This window comes from Dendrobates tinctorius, unplaced genomic scaffold, assembly GCF_039654945.1.
Source record: "Dendrobates tinctorius isolate UK_male_01 unplaced genomic scaffold, ASM3965494v1 ptg000028l, whole genome shotgun sequence".
Lineage (NCBI taxonomy): Eukaryota > Metazoa > Chordata > Amphibia > Anura > Dendrobatidae > Dendrobates > Dendrobates tinctorius.
Genome location: NW_027361696.1, coordinates 99,496,419 through 99,519,696, shown reverse-complemented (window position 1 = coordinate 99,519,696; position 23,278 = coordinate 99,496,419). Strand labels below are relative to the sequence as shown.

The following is a 23,278-nucleotide window of genomic DNA, read 5'->3' as shown; positions in this document are numbered from 1 at the left end:
TGGGTTAACAACTTAACATTGTTAAATAATGCATTATGATGCAGCCAGGATCTGATAATGATGCAGTGAAGAAAATATATACTTTTATTCAGTTACCATACACAGATAACAAGGACATACAGTCATTTTAATTTTCTGCTGTATATATGAAAAGCAGAAGCAATTTGTCTTTTATAGATTATCTGTTAATTGAAACTGTAACATTTACTCAACTGAAAATGTAAATACATTGTGTTATGTGCAGACGGGAAATATTTGAGATATGTAGCATTCATTCACATCTGCATTATCTGCTATTCTACCTCCAATATGTTTTCTATATCTTGAATTGATATGATAAAATTTGATGGAATACCAACTGATTCAGAAAAATAAGGGCTTCAGCAGTGCTAGTTTAGTGTTCAATGCCCTTTAAAGGGAATGTGTTACTTAGATCAACTCTTCTAAGCCATCTATATGGGCATTCAGGTCATAGAAACATGAATTTAATGATACCTTGATATCTGCGATCAGATGTTTTATTCCAGAGAAATCCACATTTTTCATATATGTAAATGAGCTGTTAAAATCTATGGGCCAGACAATGATCTGTGCAACACTCCACCTCCAGAGATTACAAATGTAAGGGAGCATTATCAGTGTGAGACATGTAATGACTGACAGTCTGCTCTTCTGATCTCACTTCAGAGCCATGTGTGCTTACAAATATCAATGTACAGCAGAGCTGAACTTCATCACGTTACAAACACATATGCCTTGCTCCTTCCCTGCTATCAACTCAAATTAACTGCCCCTTCTCCCACACTGGTTGTCTGTGAGAAGGAAGCTGAAGAAATGTTAATTGTGAGATGGGGAGAGCAGACTGTCAGTCATTACATGTCTCACACTGGTAATTCCTAGTGATGAGTGAGTTTACTCGTTACTTGGGTTTCCCAGAGCATGCTCGGTTGGTCTCCAAGTATTTTGGCGTGCTCAGATATTTAGTTTTTGTTGCCTCAGCTGCATGATTTGTGGCTGCTAGCCAGCCTGAGTACATGAGGGGATTTCTTAACAAACAGGCAACCCCCACATGTATTCAGGCTGTCTAGCAGCCGCAAATCATGCAACCGAGAAGACAAAAAACTAAATACCTGAGCACGCCAAAATTACTCGGAGACCAACCGAGCATGCTCGGGAAAACCCGAGTAACGAGTATACTCGCTCATCACTAGTAACTCCCCCTTTCATTTAAAATAAGCTCTGAATGAAGATTCTCAGGGAAATCCATGTCTGGCCCATAGATCTTACCATCTCATTTACATTTAAAAAAAGGTGTGTTACTCTGGAATAAGACATCGGATCACAGATACCAATATATTATTTTATTCAGCTTCCTATGATCTACATGACCATATAGATGGTTTAAAAGGGTTGATCCTACTGACAGATTCACTTTAACTTTTTTTCTTCACAGCCACCAACTGCGCAGGAAGTTGCAGTTCAGCGCCTTTCACATAATAAGATAAGAAAGTCACTTTAAGTAGATCACAGAGCCATGATTACAATTTTTTTCTTGCATATTTATCCACATTGATAATGTCACTTAATGCTTTAAATGGTTACGAGTGGAATTAGTGCAAAATTTAAGATAGTAACCGTACGGATTGAAGACTGAACGTGGAATCAGAATATTGTGTTTTATACGAGTTTTTGTTATTTGTAATCTTTCATTTCCTTTATAAAGTCCTACTAAATGTATGTATTTATGTAAATAAATGTATTTATTTTTACAGTTTACTTTTTATCTTTACTTCTTTTCACTGTTTCATTGAATGGTAGTGATGTTGCCATTGTTTGATTGTATATATAATGCATATTTAACAATTTAACAATTATCTTTTGACACTCATGTTTTGCCCTTTTAGAGAAATATTAATTGCTGTATACACACGAGGAGCACTTTGATTAAGTGCGATGAGAAATCAGTGTTTATATGGTATATTTATTTTCTAGCTGGAAATTAAGGACTAATTGTGAAAACTTGCATAACTTGTCTCTTGATTTCTTAGAAAACATCTATCTACAGAGCAATATTACACGGGTTCCCAACTTTCCTAGCGTTACAGAAGATTCCTTTACTTAACTGATGCTTTTGTTTTCCAGGCATATTGTGGTCTGTGGTCACATCACTCTAGAAAGCGTTTCCAACTTCTTAAAGGACTTCCTCCACAAAGATCGCGATGATGTGAACGTGGAGATTGTATTTCTGCACAAGTGGGTAACCTCTCATAACAATGTTACAAGTGTTTTCTAGCGGAGAAAAATAAAGTTACAATTGTTTATGGAAACTTTATGCTATTATGTTCAAAACTATCAGAGTACATTAAAAAAATCAGCTTTTAAAGCATAGGGTGAACACCGATTACTGCATTAAGAGGAACTCTTTTATGGTGAGCTGGCTATATGTTTTTCACATTGTTTGAATATATATATATATATATATATATATATATATATATATATACAAAAAAAAATCAGATAAGCCACATGCACGAAGCCCCATTATGGCTCTATTTTTAACTGAGCCATTTTAACGCTGGCTTAAGCGTACAATAAAACTCTACAATATAGAATCACAAATGTGAATCAGCAAAAGCACTGGTTCCCTATACAAAAAGAGGCCAACAAAGTCTTTCTAAGTGCAGGGAGGCTGTACAGTACGATACTTGACAGACAGGCTCTGTTCTAAGGCGGAATGCAACTTCCATGCATTACATACAGGCTTTGTGCACAGGGCTCTGTTGAGTGTAGTGCCAAGGTTTATTGAAATCTTGCATATATTTATGTTGATCTACACTGATAAGCAAAAGGGTTACAGTGTTTTGAACTTTTGACTTTCAGGCTCTTTATCTCACCATTCACTACTGTTTTGTTTCTGAGACTACCATCATTTTACAGACAATCATTTTTGTCATGTCACTGCATTGTTACTGCTTTGCTCCTGGTGGTGGAAAAATATTTTTCTTCCTGAATACTGCAAAATACAACTCATTCTCACGTTCCCTATTAGCTCAGTGTGTTATTAGGTTGATTCCCAAGTGAAAGGTCCTTGGTTCAAATCAAGGAGAAGCCATGAAGATGATTTTCCAAGAAATATGAAGCAGCATCATGCAACTCATCAATAACGTTCTCGTGGCCAAGACAATTGCCCAAGTGCATCATGACAGTTGGAATCCGAAATGAAATCTGTTAATTCAGAAGATAAAAGGTGGACATCCAGTCACAATATTGGAGTCAACAAGTCGGCTCATTCCAAGGTCTATCAGTTCAGGCATGACAAACACGGCAGTGGAGGTGACTTTTATGCTTTAGAATAGTGAAATCACAGATGTCAATGCAAGAACCATGTAACTCTAAAAAATGAGAAGAAGCATCAACTTCAATATTGTCTTAAGAAGCATCGGTTTGAGTTTGTGTACAAGTACGAAAAGTGGACATCTAAAGATTTGAAATGGGTGATTTGAAACGATGACAAAAAGTCAATATACTAGGCTCTGATAGTTGTAAATGGATCTGAAAGGAACAAGGAAAAAAGGGGCTAACAGATTGAGAAATTGAAGCAACTGTCAAGTTTGCTTTAGGAAGCCTGATGATATGGGGTTGTTTCAGAGCCAAAGGCATTGGATCCTTGACCAGGATCGATAGTATTCTCAATGCTGAGGTATATGTGATTATCCTACAAGGTGAGTTACTTCGTACACTCGAGTGCTATGGGTATGAAAATGACGACTTAGTGTTCCAACAGGACAACAACACTAAGCATACATCGAGATCGGCGAAGAAATGGTTCAATGACAATGCAGTAGATGTGCTGGATTAGTCCCCACAGTCTCCAGACCTCAACCCAATCAACACTTGTGGGTAGAACTGAAGAAAAACCTGTATACATACCCAAGTGAGTCGACCAGTATGCATCAAGTGTGGGAACATATAGAAGTGACCTGAGATCAAATTTCGATCAACTCATGTTTGAATCTGATCGAGGACATGCCCAGAAGGATTCAGGCAGTGTTGAAAGCCAAAGGTGGATATACAAAACACTAACAAAATTGTTAAAATTAAAATGTAGACCTTTAGGAGAAAAACAGTAACAATTTAGTGGCATAACAAGAATCTGCATAACTAATTATATGCTAAATAATTGCAAGTCAAATTTAAGAGTTATCCAAGATGATAGTCTATTAAATGATGGCAGTCTGAAGTTCAAAGCAGAAATGGATAATGAGATACGGAGCCTGAAAATCAAAAGTTCACTGTATACTGAATGGCTACTTTATGAGAAATCCCCATCTATTAATGCATTGGTCCTCCTTTGACCTCTAGAATCATAACAATTAGTTGAAGCATATATTTCAATAGGTGTTGAAGGTGTTTGATATCATTCTACAGGAATAATGGCTAATTGAGACTCCCAATACCAGGGGTTGGCAATTATTTTACTGAGGGGCTATATAAGAGACCGCAGAAATCTGGGCCAGCAGAAATCTAGTATTATGAGTTTCCACTACTCTTTGATTTAACTTTGCATTTTTGCCCACTAGAATCTTGACTTTCTTTCTCCTTTAGACAACAATGTCTATCTAAAGGAAACAAAGCCTACAATGACCAGTTGTGCTTTTAGAGACTTACATTGAAGCACCAGCATTATTCATCAGCAATTTCCTGAGCTTTCCATACCTTTTTCATCAGAATAATTTTTAAAATCCTCCTTCTTTCTATCCCTCCATTCTCAATATACTCTAAACTCCGCTGCATGAAAAAAAAAGGTTGTCAATTTATGAAATCCAAACCCTGGTTAGTATAGCAATGATTTTCATGCCTTGTACAAAGTTGCTCAGATTGCTCGATTTACCAGTTGTAATGAGAATTTTAACTGGAACTGATCCATTGGAAAACTTGGTCGATTGACTTTATACTTCACTCTGGCGTCACATGTCTAACTTCCACCCAGGGAAAAGTCAATAATGAAATGGCAGGTATCTCTATTGTGGCCATTCACTGTATATCTAAATCATGCTCCTAGTAATTGCATAGTTGCCATAGCCGTGTACTGCATGTGTGCCCCCTATCCAAATGCATAAAGGTGGATCTGCAGTACTTGGCCATGGCCACTGTACAGTTGATGGAGTTGTGATGTCCCGCTCCGCAACTAAGCTCATCCGTTCAGCTGTGGCATCGGGAACAGTTGGTCGAAGAGGGTGCCGATTGTTGCACCCCCACTGATCTGATAGTGCTGGCCTATCCTAAGGATAGACCACCAATATAAGAGTACTGGATAGAACCTTTAAAAATGTGATCTTATAAGTCTCTCTTCATTTCCATTTTATGTGATCATTACAATGATGTTTTCTATGAAAACCAACATTCATGAAATAATTGTTTTATTTCTGTGAGTTAAAAAAAAAGCATGGTCCACCCCATTCAGATACAGTTTGATTTTGGGAAAAAGATGGGAAAATCTCATTAAGGTGATCATGAAAAATTTGGCCAAAAAGGAAAGATTGTCCTGTTTGCTCAACTGATGATGTCACAAGACCATTTTAGCCAGTCACATGTCTCAGACCACTAAAGGCAGTTACTGACTGCAGCGGTCACATGCGTGTACTGCATGTCATCAATGCTGCCAAGAAAACAAAAATTGTCAGGATTTCATCATGGAGTGACATCCATGAACAGGTGATTATTCTTTTATTCTACACTATTCTCTCTTTGCCTATTTTTATATGGAAAATCCATGTAAAATATTATTAAACCCAAAAGGACAATTGTTTCTTTTTCCTCTCAACTTCAATGTTTTTTAGTTGAAGCTATAAACTTTAGTTCTGTGTCCTTTCTTCATTTCTGCCATGACTTACTCTTGTGAAATTGTGGCTATTGAATAACATTGTAATACAGCCTACAATATTAAAAAAGAAAGTGATAAGTATGGATTTCTTCCATATGTATTTGATTTCCCCTCCTTCTTTGTAAAGTGCTTAGATTGAATAATTGTACATTTTTACACTTTATATACCAATCTGAGCAGCTGTGGTAAACAAGTCTCCTTACTTCTTACTAGTAGGGCTGTATATTCCTGAAGAAGACATTGGATCTGTGGTAGAATCCTCAGGGCCTTTTATATTCTAGACAAATGTTGGCGTTTCTTTGTCAACTTGTTGAAAACCATTGAGGTTTACAATTAAATTATCTTTCATTAAAAACGAATTTCCCTGTCTCCTTAAAGTGATGGCCAGTTACTAGCAAATGCCTTCATTTTATGATCTAGCGTCCCCCACTGGTACTGAAAATGAAGGGAACACAGCATTCGTGTAGTGATGCATCCATTAACGGCTTTTCCCTTGCGCAGCAGCCCCCTATCTCCATGAAATTGGAATAGGGAATCATGCTAAAGCAGTGTTACCCCTTCATTCTTTGTCAGTGGTCCCAATAGTTGGACCCATACCAATCCTAAAGTGATAGCATATGTTGGGATGTTGGGGAAATGCCTTCACTTTATGAGACAGGAAAGCCATTTTAATTAGAAAAATTATAATACCAATTATTGTTATTATTATTGGTGCTAATGTCATTGTTATCATAATCAGTACTAATAATGATTATAGTTGCACATCTACATTTCAAGAGATGTTCCTGACGAAAAGAACCGATTAGGGTAGAATCACATGTTGCAAGCAAATGGATTTCTGCAGGTTCTAATCACGTGTATGGGACAGCCCATGAACTGAAGAAAACACGTCAGATACATATACTGTTAGAGTTGTACAATGCTGTTTAAACGTTTTCATTTTTATTATTCCCCAGTAACTCATGCCCTGTATATTTTTCCACAGCATATCTCCTAATCTAGAGCTAGAAGCTCTCTTTAAGAGGCACTTTACTCAGGTAGAATTTTACCAGGGATCAGTCCTGAACCCCCATGACCTTGCTAGAGTTAAGGTAAAAGATTCCTTTATGTTCTACTCTTGTCATGAATATTTCAGATCACATTTATTGTATTTACTGTTAACTGAAATATGTAACTATGCTTTTATCAGCAGTTTGGGCTGTGTTCAGGCTCGGACTGGCCCATAGGGTAACAGGGGAATCCCCCGGTGGACCCCTCTGCAGATCTGGACCCCAAACCCCACTCTGTGGGCAGTACTTGGCATAATTCACTTGTTTCTCTCTGTACAGAAAAAGCAGCATCTCATCATTCATTAATCAAACCACCCAGTCTATTATTAAATAGGATATACTGTATGTAGATTTGTGAACGATGGTAGTGTAATGTTTGTATGCAGGTGAAAAGTGGACCCCCAAAGTCAATGTTACTGGTGGGCCCTTGGCACCTCAGTCCGACACTGGCTGCATTGAGTCACTGAAATGAGATTTCAAGGAAAAAACACTGATGTTTAGGATAAATCAATCATGTGAACCCATTAGGTGTCCAAGCCGTGGACCCTCACTAATCAAAAGGATGGTGCATGGAGCATCATCATGTGTTATCGTATGTTTCTGGAAAACCCCTTTAATTGTTTGTTATATGTTCACATTCCTGTATGTGTGTTGCGATTTTTTATTCAGTCACTTAGCGACTGAATGACTGGTATATGAAGTACAATAGCTCCTTAAACTAGTTTTCTCAGCAAACTTAAGATTCCCATTCTAGTGATTAGTGCTTGTGGTGCTATCTTCCTGTACATATGTGAATATTATGATGCCTTATGAAACTAAATTATAAAATATACATCAAAAGGTTGTTACTTATTGGTAAAGTCAAAAGCTGTCTACTGGCTCAGGGGACATCACAAAACCTCGAATATCTTGAAATAATATGTCATATTTTTGTTTGTAGAAAATGAAGACAAAACACAGCCTAGTAATATCATTTTCTACAGTGTTCAGGTCCTGACTACCAGAGGATTCTTTGTTGGGCCCAATGGACCCTTAGAATTATTAGCATTAGTAGGAGGACGGATTGATTATTCTTTTTTTGCTCTTTGGCAATGTTTCACACTGCATTTAGGCAAATTGTTCAGTGGCTCCATGAGGGCTTACACCTGAACCCCACACAAAACGGGATTCCAATGTATGTGTGCCGACTGAGCCATAGACTATAATGGTGCTGACAGAGCGAACATGCACTCTGCCATGCATCATTTTCGGGTGTATAGGCCTACCGGAGACAGAAACTTAGGTGCATACGCCTGAAATGTGTATACGGCAGAGCACACGTTTGCTCTGTCGGCACTAGTATAGTCTATGGCCCCGTCAGCACATACGTTTTGTGGAGGGGTTTGTATGCAAGCCCTGATGAGATCCACAAACGTGAAGATGAGCGCAATGTGAAATCTCTCGAAGGGTTTTGTTTTCCTTTTCCACTTATTTTTAAAATTAATTTGTCCTTGTGGCATTAAAACTAATAACATTATTTGTTACTAAGCCACCCCTAGTTCAGCGTTGTGTCTCCGCTGCTTCTCCAGTGATTCATCACAGGATGAAGTGGTGATGTCATGCCTACACCACTGCAGCCAATCACTGGGGTCAGCAGCTTACGTTGCCTACATCAGCAGTGCCGTTTAGCCCACTGACTGTTTGCAGCCCTTGTTAACATGGTGTCACTGCTGTTGCCTGTACACAATAATCAGAGCAGCAGCAGAGACACAACACTGGACCTGGAAAGGGGATTTAAAGATCCATTTATTGAGCAATTTGTAGCATTGAAAGACCACCTAGGAAAACTCACAAGCGAGAATCGAACAGTGTCAACTAACTTAATGAATTAAAATGTGTGAAAAGGCAAAAACCCTTTTTAGTGCACTTATTGTTTAAAAGCCACATGTAAGCAACGTTAAATGACCAGTTTCATTTTTTATTTGACAGATTGAGTCTGCCGATGCTTGCTTAATTCTTGCAAACAAGTACTGTGCTGATCCTGATGCAGAGGATGCATCAAACATAATGAGGTACCATGGGATAAATTGTGCTTGATAGATTTTAAATCATTAGTAAATGTTATGTTCAAAAACACATGCATATAATACCTTTACATTCAGTACTGTGCAAAAGTTTTAAGCAGGTGTGGAAATAGTTGCAAGCTAGCAATGCTTTCACATAGAGATGAGCAGATCGGTTTGCAGTGCACGATCACAGACTGTGGTCAAGTTTAGTAGTCTGTGCCTATGGACATGAGCTGCATGAATTTCCTTACCCTCTGGGATCGCAAGGTCACCAGGGGTCACGCACAGCAATTTGCTTATTATTACTTTTAAAAATAGAAGTGTTAATAGTTTATTTTTTTTTTTTATCACTGAACAAAATGCAACCTGAATGAACAAAAGAGAAATCCAAATCACATCAATATTTGGTGTAATTGCCCTGTACCTTTTAAAACAGCATAATTTCGTTGTAGAAAAATCAGGGATTTGTAGGATTATAGTCAGGTGTATGAGTAACCGATTATACCAAACAGGTAATAACGATCATCATTTTCATATGTATGTAAAAACTCAGTCAATATTTTAAACAGACACAACTGTGCAAGAGGCTTAAACCTTGGTCAGGAATACCCAAACTCTACTTCAAAAGTGAGGTTGTGGAAGACCATTTCATGTTACAGGTCATACACCAAGGCAAGATTGAGCAAAGCATCAAGCTACAAGGTAGTTATAGTGCATCAGCAAGGTCTTTCCCCTGGGGTTTCAAGATGTGATGTTCAAGATGTTTTGAAAAAGCAGAAATAATTGGGCAAGTAGAAGACTGTAGATGCAATGGTTTGCCAAGAAAATTTAATGCAACATGTGAAAGACACACCATGCATACTTCCCTAAAAAATCAGAAGATGTCCAGCAGAGTCATCAGCAGAGAACTGGCAACAACTAGTGGGACCCATCTAAACCCATCTACTGTTCGGAGAAGTCTGTCCAGAAGTGGTCTTCTTGGGAGAATTGTGGCCAAACATCTATTCTTTAAACAAGGCCAAGTGACTCAACAGTGCATGAAAGCAGAAAAATGTCAGCAGGTGCTCTGGAGTCAAAACTTGAAAGATTTGGCTGAAACCGAAGGCAGTTTGTTGTCTGAAGGGTTGGAATACAATATTAAGTACAATATTAAGAAATTAGAAGTACCATCTTCAGAAGTTAGGGGCTGCATTTCAGCAAACAAAGTTGGGGACGTAGTCAGGATTAACCCCTTCTCCCCAGACGATTTCCATTTTTGCACTATTGTTTTGTCCTCTCCTTCTATGATCTTTTTTAATTTTTCTATTAGCAAAACAAAATGCAATTCCACAACTATTTTAGGGGTTTTATTTTTGTTATTTAGTTCATTGTGCTGTAAAATTGACCTGGCAACATGATTTTCCAGGTCAGTACAATTATGGTGATAGTAGAAAATTTGTGAGTTTGCCTTGGCAACCCACAATCTTATCACAGGGACACAGTGGGCATGTGGAACAGTGTGACTCCCAGACTGCGCGATGTAAATGCCACTGTTAATAACTGACAGCAGCATTTAAGGTGTTAATGTAAGGGGGCCAGGATGGTAGTCGCAGCAGGGGCTCTGGTGTCCTGACCTCCTCCCACAGAAAAACCATCAGCTTCTACCGGTGTACCTGTTTGGGGTGCTGGTCCATGGACAGGGATTGCACTGCTGTGCGACCCAGCTCCTGCACACTTGGTTCCAGTGCTCAGGGTGGACATAACGAACACAGATACCGGTTCTGATACCAAATCAACGAGTTTAGTTTCTTCTTCAACGGTCCCGGACACAAGAGTTACATTACAGTCCACACAGCATTCCTCCTGCACTTTCCCTTTCCTTACTTTCTGTATCCTCACACATATTACGGGGTAGTAGCACCCTTGGCAGTACCGCAGCATCACTCCTGTAGGACCCCAGAACATAGCAGAACCCATTCATCCGCTTCGCCTCAGACTTGCAGGCTTCAGCCCTATTAAGATCTGCCACATGGTGAACACTCTGCGCCCTGCATGACTCTTGGACCATTTCTTCCTTTCCGTTACTGCTGCTGTCATAAACTGCAATTTCCCCAAGTGCTCCTGTCTTATCCAGCACCCGTCTGACTGTGCCCGTGCTTTCCTGCTTTTCAACAACGTTGCATAGCTGCTATGGCGTCTTGGGCTTAGAGCGCTTGTGGACTTGTCGGGCATGCTCGCCCTTCTACCTTATTCCCATAGCCTACACTTGCTTAACCCATAGCAGCTCCTCCTACAGTTAACCCTTATGTGAACTACCTATCAACTACATCTAACAAGGCCCACTAGTATACCCCATCTAGTTGATCAACTACATCTAACAAGGCCCACTAGTATACCACATCTAGTTGCCCACAACAGAACTACGCTTACCCAGTCGATGGAACTATATACTAACAGTACTCTCCACTATTGAACCCGAAGGATGCACTGGCTTACCCTAATCTAAGCATTAATATACGGCATACAATACAATATAATACAATATATTACATCATGGTAACACATAATGTGGCAGTACCAATGAACAGTAGGTAATACACCGTAGTGTAGCAGTATCAAAGCATCATAATATCTGTGCATCATTTATAACTGAGGTGTATCTAGGCTTTCTGGCTACCGGGGCAAGAATTTGGTTCGGAGCCCTTCCCCCCCAGCAGACATGCAATTTGCACACTTAGTCATGTACCCATGAGCTGCTTTCCCTATTGCTCTCAATGTTCAGTGAAAAACTGAAAGAAGCAGGAAGAGAAGCACGTTGTCACAGGACCATAAGTATGAAAATCGCATATGAGTGAAGTGTCCATGTGATGACTGCTGGAACCTGCAGAGCTGAATCTTGACATTGCAGGCTTCTGAATTTTCACAACTAAATTCAGCATAAACCTGGAAAACCCCTTTAATGTTCCTAACATAAATAAAAACATGAGAATAAGTCAGTATCATAAATAATATTTACATCCATGTACCTTATAGATCTCTGGAGTCGTTCTTCTTTTCTTCTTCTTGTCTAGACCCCATGATGAGTTTTCTCACCCACATCTCATCTCTGCAGACTTCCATCTTCTCTGGTCTTCTGCAGCAAATCTCCACACGATGCCCTTAAAGATAGAAGTGTCATTATAATGCTCCTAAATAAATATATCTGTTATACACTGTCGCCTCACACTATTCACCTCCCTCCTCATACTGTCTCTTCTAACATCTCACCTGTTCACCATACTGTCTCCTCATATATTTACCTCACTCTCTATACTGTCTGCACACACATACCCCTGACTCCCCATACTGTGTCTGCACACATCCCATCACCCTCACTCCCCATACTGTGTCCACATACATTCACCCGTTCGCTCCCCATACTGTCTGCACCCATCTCCCATACTGTTTCCTCATACATACATACTCTTCATTTTATGTCCTCAAATCTCACCACACATATTAAATCCCCCCATCCCCACTCCAAATCCCCCCACACATTAAATCCCATACCCACTCCAAATCCCCCACACACATTAAATCCCCCCATTCCCACTCCAAATCCCCCACACATTAAATCCCATCCCCTCTCCAAATCCCCCCATCCCCACTCCAAATCCCCCCACACACATTAAATCCCACCATCCCCACTCCAAATACCCACACACATTAAATAACCCCCATCCCCACTCTAAATTCCTCCCACACATTAAATAATCCCCTGTCCCTACTCTGAATCTCCCCACACGTTAAGTATCCCCCATCCCCACTCCAAATCCCCTCACACATTATGTACACCCCCCACTCCAAATCCCCAGGCATAAAGTAGCCCCCCATCCCCACTCCAAATCCCTGTCACGTGGACCCGTGCTGTGACACAACTGCAGGCCGGTAACTCAGACAACAAGACACGGGGGAAGGGAAAACAGTTACAATGGTGGGCCCTGCGATAGGGAATGGGGATGTGGAGACCTCCTGCACTCCCCTGAGTCAGTGTCCCTCACACTCCTAACGTTCCCTATACAGGCTCCTCACCTGTCGCTGAGCCGGAACCTGTCACCCTAGCACATCCTACACCTATCCCTAGCTAGGGAGCTGGGTGGTGCAGGCACTGGCCCCACCGCTGTACTAATACACACCAAGGAAAAATACAAACAGGGAAACATCACTTAGCTTTGCTCTGTTGTTCTTGCTCTCAGCAATAGAGTCCACCACCAGAATGCAGCTTTCCTCCTGAATAGCTGCCACCAAGCTCTGTCAGAGCTGTAAGGAAATCCTCTCTGGCTCCTTCCACACCAGGACTCTGACTGAGCTGCCAGGAACTCTCTCCTTCCTTCACCAGTCTTGGTTGGAAATGAGCAATATCACCAACCGTGATTACATCACCTGACACTCTTTTATAGCCGAGCCAGAGCAATCACACCTGCTTTATAATCACATGTGCTAAACCAAAGAAACCAGAGTGCAATGATCGTAATGGCCACCGGGGGCAAAACTAGAACTGAAACCACCTCAGTGCAATGACCCTAATGGCCACCGGGGGCAAAACTAGAACTGAAACCACCACAGTGCAATGACCCTAATGGCCACCGGGGGCAAAACTATCTTTAAGCACCACAGCTTAAGGAAAAAAAAAGGCTACTAGTGCATTTTATCTGTCATGATTCAGCATGGATCATGACAATCCCCCACACATTATGTACACCCCCACTCCAAATCCCCCCACACATAAAGTAACCCCCCATCCCCACTCCAAATCCCCCCCAACATTATGTACACCCCCCACTCCAAATCCCCCCACACATTATGTACACCCCCTGTTGTGAATTCTCTCTCTGGCTTCCCTCTGGTGATTACTGAAGATAGTGGAGATGGTCAGATTGAGAGTTCTCTTTCTGGGCTCCCTCTGGTGGTTACTGGAGGTAGTGGAGCTGATCTGATTGACAGAGGCTTGCCACCTGATAATGAGGAAGACGATTGGAGATCTGGGGTTTCTGATTGGGATTTAAGACAGCTGACTCCCTCTATCCCTGCTGGTAATTTTCTTCCTGTGCCTCCAGAGGTCTGATGTCTCCTGCTCTTTCCCTGCATGTTCAGCTAAGTGGTTCATTGGCTATTCTGTTTGCATTTGATCTGGTTTTGTTTATCTCGGCTTTGTGTGGGTCAGCTAGCTCCGGCTGGGGCTGTGCTGAATCATCGCCCATATGTTACTGCATGTGCCAGTTTGTTTTGTCCCCTTTATATTGGTCTTTTTGCTTTGCTTTCAGAATATACCAGAGTGCTGATATAGTGGGGGAAGTCGTGCGACTTCAGTGTTTTTGTGCATTAGACGTGTTGGACTTTTTGCAGGGTTTTTTGCGTGATTGCAGACAGTGTCTTTCCTTTTCTGTCCTGTCTAGTCAGTGTGGGCCCCATCGTTTGCTCAGTCTATTTTTCTGCCTGCGTTTGTGTTTTCATCTTGTCTCACTGACAATATATGTTTGGGGGCTGTTTATTCCATTGGGGTCTGCTCCAGGGCAGTTAAGATTTCCCCTTTCTTGCTTTAGGCTTAGTTAGCTCTACGACTGTGCCGAGGCGTCTAGGATCATCGTAGGTACGCTCCACGGCTACTGCTAGTTGTGTGGACAGGATCAGGGGTCTGCATCCACTTAGTTACCAACCTGTCTGGTTTTCTGTGGCTTAGCCTGGCCTGCTATCCTCCTCGGTTACCCATTCATAACACCCCCCTCCTCTTCAAATCCCACCTCATCTTCTTCTCCAAATCCCCCCTCCTCCTCTTCTCCAAATCCCCCCTCCTCCTCTCCAAATCCTTCCTCCTCTCCAACTCCCTCCTCCTCCTCTCCAAATCCCCTTCCTCCTCCTCCAAATCCCCCTCCTCCTCTTATCCAAATCCCCCTCCTCTTATCCAAATCTCCCTCCTCCTCTTATCCAAATCACCCTCCTCCTTCTCTTCTCCAAATCCCCCCACAACTCCCATCTTTGGTGGCTCTTCAGCTCCACAGTGGAGCACACTTACCACCAGCGTTCGCTCTGGGCGCCGGGGAGTGACGTCAGCAGCGTGATCACCTGACCTGATCACGCAGTTGACGTCGCTCTACCCAGCGGTCAGAGCTTCAATTGTACTGGCGTCTGTATAGATGCCAGTACAACTGCTCCCTGGGAGCCGGCGCGCGCTGCTTCTGTGCGCTGGCTGTCAGCTTGACAGCCGACACAGAGAACGGCCGATTCCCAGGCCGGGGGTGGCAGAATGCCGCCGCGGGGGGGAGACAGTGCGGACCGCCGCATTAGGCGGCCCGACTGCGCCCCCCTGCTGGCTGCACATCGGGCAAATGCCCCGGCTGCCCCCTCTAGATATGCCTCTGTTTATAATATATGTTAATATTAGAACTCCTTAAAGGGGAGGTGGCATTAAAGGGATATTCTACTAGCAGCACAAGGCAGATACGGTGTCAGCTCCTCTCATCCCTATTAGATTCATATTTGTCATAAGGCTCAATTTCTGAGTTGACACCATAAATGGGGACCCAACATTGGATGTATTAGTATGTCCAATGTCAGGGAGCTGTTAATGGTGTCCTCAATGCTGAGAAATACTGGCATATAAATCCATCATGAAATACTGTTAAGGTACTGTCACACTTAGCGATGCACCAGCGATCCTGACAAACGATATGACGCGCTCAGGATCGCTGGTGCATCGCTAAGTGGTCGCTAGTGAGCTGCCACACAGGCAGATCTCACCAGCGACATAGCAGCGGTCGGCGGCCGCTACTTACCTGTCAGACGAGGCGATCCTGACATCCTCCCGCCCGCGTCCACGTGTCGCTCGTCTCCACAGCAGGAAGCCCAGCAGGAAGCTGATGATGAGAAACGGCCCAGGCCGTTCTCGCGCGATCAGCGATAGCCAGCGGGGGAGCCGGTCGGAGGTAAGTATCAGATATAGCGATATCGCTATAACATCACAAAACCAGTGACGTTATAGCAATATTGATAGCGATATGGCTTAGTGTGATGGGCCCTTAAAGGCTTCAAATTTATTCTGTAGCAGGACAACAACCCCAGACATACAATGTCATTAAGTACCATCTTCAGCGTAAAGAACAAGGAGTCCTGGAAGTGATGAAATGGCCCCCACAGAACCCTGCTAAACATCATGTACTCTCACTGGGGTTACTTGAAAACACAGAAGGATTTGCACAAGCCTCATACACAGAAGATCTGTGGTTAGTTCAACAGGATGTTTGGGACAACATCCATGGACATGTTCCTTCATAAACTGTGTGCAAGTGGCACATGTACTGAGAAGAATTGATGATCTTTGGAAGATAAAAGGCAGTCACACCAAATATTGGTTTGATTTAGATTTCTAAATTAATGAACTATTAAAATGAACCTGTCACCAGACAAAAATGCTATTATCCTGCAGATATGAGGTTAATTGCCTGGTCAATGGCATTATTAACCTGCCTGGCGCCAGCACTTACCTTAACGTTGTGGGGAGAAAATGAACTTTATTCCTCCAGCAGCATTCACTTTCAGTCATGTGGGCGGCGCTGGCTTTGGTTCAGTCACTTCTCTGAGAATACAGCGCTGTGGCTGTAACTGCGCCCCCGACCCTGACTGATGGCCGGCCCCAATGCAGAGCCAGTGTCAATCTGAAAGTGGTGACTGAACCAGTGCTAGCTCCGCCCCCATGACTGAAACAGAATGCAGCGTTCGGGTGAGTGCAGTCCCCGGCCAGTTATTACCTCCATATCTGCAGGTTAATAGTGCTTTTTTCTGGTGGTAGGATCCCTTTAACACTTCTATTTTTATAGCATTACAGTACTTTATTTTGCTAAAAAAATCCATAACCGACTTCCAAATGCATCATAAAGGCTATATGTCAGCAGGTTTTCCTATGTAATATGACAGCAGCGTGAGGCAGGGTCTGAGATCCTGACTCCAGCGATGTATCACTTACTTTTCTGGGTGCAGCAGATATGATAGAATGAGTTTTCTCTGCCTCAGGTCTGGCAGAGCTCAGATGTTGAGCTGTGTATAACCTCATACACACCAGTGATTAGCAGATTTCTGTGTACATTTTATACTGACAGAAGGATGCTAATCAGTGCCGGAGATGTGGTTGGGCTGGGGGGCATGAGGCCAGTTGGTCCTGTAGTGATAATCCACTGCTGACAAAACACTAATTACAATGAAACAGCAAACACAGCGCAGTAAATGACACATCCTTTTAATCAGAGTCTCTGCTCCTACATTTTGACACTCTCAGGCTGGTTTCACACTTGCGTTTTTTGCGCTGTTTTTTAGCGCAAAAAAAGCATGCGTTTTTTTCCCCATTCTTTAACATGGGTGCGCATAGGTGCGCATACACATGCGTTTGTACGGGTTTGTATGCGCATGCGTTTTCTTGTAGTGTGCGCTCGGGCGCACAAAATGCATCCTGTTGCATTTTTTGTGCGACTGACTTGCCCCCCAAAAACGCATGTGCACGCAATGCGTTTTTTTTACAGCAAAACACCCATTATAGTCTATGGGTGCGCATAAGTGCCCATTGTAATGCGCACGTATGCGCAAAAAAAGCATGCTTTTTTTAAAAAAACGCACCAAAACCCGCAAAAAAACGCACACAAACGCATGATGCGTTTTTTTCATGCGTTTGTGTGCGCAAAAAGCGCGCAGCAAAAAAACGCAAGTGTGAAAGTAGCCTCATAGGATCAATCAGACTAATAAAATGGACACACAAAGTTTCGCAATAAAGCCGCCACGTATAGGTAAACCATATTAAAAGGGAATCTGTCACCAGATTTTTACTATACATAAAACACTGCAAAGGAGATCCCTGGTATAGGTTATAGGTAAGGTGAAATGCGCAGTGGGTGAGTAAGTTACTTGCAATGTCTATTATAGGACTGTTTTATATCTCTTGATCGGGGGATAGTTCCTATTTCATATATGAACATGTTTACTTATATCAGTCGAGTGTATATGATTACAACAAATTTATTACATGATATGTTCATTACTCAGCACATGCAACACTGACACTATACTATTCTGTCTATTGTGGGGTTCCCTTGATTACTCATCCACTATTGTGTGCATTTGTGTCTGTATTTTGGATTTTTAATAATCTTCTATTTCCTAATAAAGTATAGAACTTATAAATGACTGTTTCAGTCCTGGCATTCTTTGTTGCTTTTTGGATTATATAGGCTTTTACTATGTAATCTGTAGAAATCAATGCATAGGCTGCAGAAACATCCCTGTTCAATGTGTGGAATAGGATCTGCCATATGTGACTATAACTTCAGGCCTCAGTCAGTCATTTATGTAATGCGGATCGATTCCTGGGCCAACTGCAGCTTGGTGACCTGAACTCACAGCATCTTAGATCCACTCAATGCTTTGAATTCTGGTCATTAGATCCACATTTTGCCTTTAGTGCACACGTCATGCTGAACTCCCCAGGGATGTGTAATGATTGCTGCAGCAGACACAGTGAGTGCATTTCTTTGTATTACAGAGTCATCTCTATAAAAAACTATCATCCAAAGATCCGGATTATCACTCAGATGCTGCAATATCATAACAAGGTGGGGTTTTAAAGTTAACATTTTTAACTGTTATCTGATTTATTGTATAGTTATTTTAGGCTGAGACATTGCAGTGCTCAATATAGAAAACAAGGTGATGGTGATAGAAAGCATGGTGATTTTTGTAGTGCAGAATTTAATATTTAACAATTGAGTGACTGCTGCAGTTCACATGATTGCTAACATTATGATCCAAGTGTTCCTCTGTACCACAAGACTATTATAGTTTTCATCCACTTAATATATTGCAGTCATATTATATAGCATTATTTACTTACAATTGCTCATTTTGCCTTTCTACCCAGTTAATTCCTATCTTTTCTTGGCTTTATGTAGAAACAGGAAGTCTCTTGTGCCTACAGAAATCATTCCCCTCTTCAATTCCTGACCCAGCTGCTGCTTCCTCACTTTTGCAGGGACTCGTGTCTCATGCAGGGAAAATTGACCTTCTTTTTCTACTTAGAGCTTAGAAGGATTCAGCTAGTCAGTTGAAAAACCTAGGGGCAAAGCAAAAAATGCAGTGTTTGGTACATGACGCCCTCAGTGGCCACATGCAGTTATGGCGTAGAGAAAGCTGGTAGGTAGGACCTGCATGCTCATCTTATTTTCATAACTTGTAAGTAACTTTTGGATTGCTGTTTCCCCAGGCTCATCTGTTGAACATCCCGAGCTGGAATTGGAAAGAAGGAGACGATGCCATATGTCTGGCTGAGCTGAAGCTGGGTTTTATTGCTCAGAGTTGCCTAGCACAGGGTCTGTCCACCATGCTTGCAAACCTTTTCTCTATGCGCTCATTTATAAAGGTAAGGATTTCCCATTAAGTTGGTTTAAATCTTTTCAAAATGTATTTTGTGCAAAAATGACATAATTTCCCAAAAAACTGTACACCCCTTTCTTTTGACACATGTCAAGTGTATAAACATGTTTTCCATATACAGCGGAAGCATTTCCCGTCATGTATGTCAAATGTACACTGGAAATACAGTGTTAGGCTTCCTTTACACTTGCCGTGTTTTTTGTGGCCCGATTTTGCGAGTCTTTTTTGCGGGCCGCATTGCCGTAATTTTCACAGTCTGCCGCAAAAATATTTTCGGATCACCGTTTTTATGGCTTGGAATAGTTTTGAAAAGTAGGGGAAAAAAAGGAAATTGTAAGTAAAATTGATTAAAAAAGCAGGAAATTGTCAATAAAGAAACAATAAAAAAATAACTCCTCAAAGAAAGGATCTGCAATTTCTCCAGTGCCATTTTCTACTGGTCTTCACAGTGTGCAGAGCTCTGTGTCCTAGTAAACATTCGGCATTCCGCAAATACGGTCTTCACGGTGTACCTCAAAAACAACACACTGGGCAAGCTTCCGTTGTTTTTGCGGCCCCATTGATTTCAATGACAGCTGTATCCGTAAGCCGTGAAAAATATCGAGCAGGCACGATATTTTTTCACGGCCGTAAATACGACCCTCACGGCCATATGGTGTACGGCGCTCCGCCGAATTTTTCCGGCCCGTTTTTCCGGCCCCATAGAAATCTATTGGGGCCGCAAAAACGGCCCGCAAAAACACGGCAAGTGTAAAAGAAGCCTTACCATAGCCCTGTGGGCCTTGTGCACAACACTTTATAATAACTTTGCTTTGTACAGAGTTCTGATAGAGCTGCCATTTTGGTGCATGTGACAATCTTTCTTATACTTCAGCTATCTTGCAGAGAATTACAGAATCTGACAGGAAAAAGCATAATATTCTCCATGTGATACTATATGCTGGCTTTGCTCCCATAGAACTATTGTTTTTAGAGAAAGATACTTATGTATATAAGATACCTGATATAACCTATATGGCAGCACATGAAGCATATACTGTATAGTACGAACTATGGAACCATACAATCTTTGTGAACTGATGTGTTGCCTGTTGTGAAATGTTCACCTTAAGCCTGTGCTACGATGATTCATTTTATAAAATAACTGACCAGCTGCTTACAAAGGAAAAAGAAGACCTACAGTGGCATGTAAAAGTTTGGTCAAAATTACTGTTATTGTGAACAGTTGAGCAAGTTGAAGATGAAACGATCTCTAAAAGGCCTAAAATGAAAGATGACAAATTTCCTTCGTATTTTAGGCAACAAAAAATATATATTGTCATTTTTTACATTTTAAAGATTACAAAAAGGAAAATGGGCTGATGCAAAAGCTTGGGAATCCTGCATGGTTAGTACCTAGTAGCACCCCCTTTTACAAGTATCACAGCTTTTTGTAGCCAGCCAAGAATCTTTCAATTCTTGTTTGAGGAATTTTTATCCATTCTTCCTTGGAAAATTCTTCAAGTTCTGTGAGATTCCTGGGTCGTCTTGCATGCACTGCTATTTTGAGGTCTAGCCACAGATTTTCAGTGATGTTCAGATCAAGGGACTGTGAGGGCCATAGTAAAACCTTCAGTTTGCTCCTTTTGAGGTAGTCTATTGTGTTTTTTGACATGTGTTTAGGATCATTTCCATTTGTTGAAGCCATCCTCTTTTCAACTTCAGCTTTTTTACAGATGGTGTTATGTTTGTATCAAGAATTTGTTGAAATTTCATTGAATCCATTCTTCCCTCTACCAACGAAATATTCCCCGTGCCATTGGCTGCAACATTACCACAAAGCTTGATTGATCCACCCTCATGATTAATGATTGGGGAGATGTTCTTTTTCTAAAATAATTTTGCCCTTTTTACTCCACACATACCTTTGATCATTGTGGCCAAAGAGTTTTATTTTATGCTCATCGGTCCACACAACTTGTTTCCAAAATACATCAGGCTTATTTAGATGTTCTTTTGCACACTTCTGATGATGAATTTTATGGTGAAAACACAGGAGAGATTTTTTTTTCTGGTGACTTGTCCATGAAGGCCATATTTGTGTTAAGTATCTCTGAATAGTCGAACTCCAGAGTCTGCTAAAAAAAACTCCATGAGGTAGATACTCATAGCTGCATATTAGGGGAAAAATTCCTTTCCGGTTCCACATACAGCAATCAGACTAATTCCCTGGATCAACGTTCAATCAAGAATCTATTGCACAAACCCTGTAATATATTTTTCAAGAACGGAATCCAGGACTCCATGTACTTCATTTCTCTTCCAGTAAAGAATACATGTCTGTGATTATAATTAAACCTTCTTTCCTCTAGATGTAGAGGATGGTCATCATTGCAGGCCTAAGATCTCTTTCTTGACTCCTCATAATCTGTATTTTTCTGATTATAGCAAGCATTTTTTCCCCCAAAATTTGAAGAAAACTGGTGTACATCTTATAATCCGAAAGTAGTTTACTGGGGAGGCGGTGAGGCTGTGGTGGTGCGGGGGTCACGAGATGTAGGATCGCTGCTTCAGGAGGCTGATGGCAGCAGCAGGAGTGTGGCGATGCTGAGGGCTCTGGGCTCTCATAAGATGTCAGCACCAGTGAGCGGAGTCCCCTTGCCCATTGATTTCCCTGCTGTGGACTTTGGGAAAATGGCTGCCGGAGGGGGCGTATGTGCAGATTGAGATTTCGTCTCCCGAGATCTCAATCTGCGCACTGCAGGTAAATTAATGGGAAAAGGGACTATTTCCTGGATTGATTACTCTCTCATTCCTGGTGATGTAGTGATGAGTCCTGTGTCATGCCACTGGTAAGGGATTTTGAAGCCATTCATGCGTGGGGGCTTCTCATGCATTGAGGTGGCTTACTCATATTTTTGCTTATGAACACTGCCTTAGTAAAGAATGTGATCTAAATAGTGATGAGCGAGTATGCTCGGTACTCGAGATTTCCGAGCATGCTCGGGTGGTCTCCGAGTATTTTGGACGTTCTTGCAGATTTAGTTTGTGTCGCCGCAGCTGCATGATTTGCAGCTGCTAGACAGCCTGAATAAATGTGGGGATGTCTTAACAAACAGGCAATCCCCACATGTATTCAGGCTGTCTAGCAGCCGCAAATCATGCAGCTACGGCAACAGAAACTAAATCGAGCACATCCAAATACTCGAGATATCCAAGCATGCTCGGGTGATCTCCAAGTACCCAGCATACTGGCTCATCACTAGATCTAAACATTAAACAAGAGCAACTTCTACCAACCATCCAGGAGCAATGTATTAAGGAATATTGATTTTTCAGCATGATGGAGACCATGTAACAAGGCAAAAATGATAACTAAAGTCACCATACACAGTAGACTAAAGTTTGCTGAACAAGTCAATATCGACGGGTTCAGCTGACAGTATAATGTATGTGGGAACACCAGCTGATTGACGGTCAGAAATTATGTTGAAAGGGCATGTCCAATTTCGAACGTTTCAGACTGCGAACTGTATTATTCTCCTGGAGATAAGCAACTGAATGACATGTCATAGAGAATGCAGGAACACTCGTCCGAGCTCATGCTCTTGTCTATGGGATAATTGGCTGTTGGGTTAACGATCGGCTGAGGATCCCACAGATACTTCCTAACATTTATAATTAATATATTGCTTTCACTCCAATTTTTTTTATTTTCTCAAGCGTAACAGAAGAAACTTAACAGCACAATTTATTGTATAATTCCTCCTGAAAATACCAAAATCACTTACGTGGTCAGAAACTTCTGATTTGGCATGCATCGTAAGAGAAGGAGCGCCATTTAACTTTTTAATGTGCAATTTTAACTGGGATAGGTTGATCACATTATGTCA

The 23,278-nt window shown here is 41.5% G+C and overlaps 1 protein-coding gene across 22 annotated transcripts in view; it reads left to right on the top strand.

Moving 5' to 3' along the window:
• KCNMA1 (potassium calcium-activated channel subfamily M alpha 1) overlaps window positions 1-23,278 on the top strand; it is an 867,158-nt gene that overhangs the window by 619,940 nt on the left and 223,940 nt on the right. For all 22 annotated transcript variants that reach the window (XM_073571201.1, XM_073571213.1, XM_073571218.1 and 19 more), the window contains exons 10-14: window positions 2,143-2,253; window positions 6,870-6,975; window positions 8,902-8,984; window positions 18,520-18,589; window positions 19,237-19,392. In XM_073571201.1, the coding sequence (XP_073427302.1) occupies window positions 2,143-2,253; window positions 6,870-6,975; window positions 8,902-8,984; window positions 18,520-18,589; window positions 19,237-19,392 (526 nt within the window). The remainder of the gene's footprint in view (window positions 1-2,142; window positions 2,254-6,869; window positions 6,976-8,901; window positions 8,985-18,519; window positions 18,590-19,236; window positions 19,393-23,278) is intronic.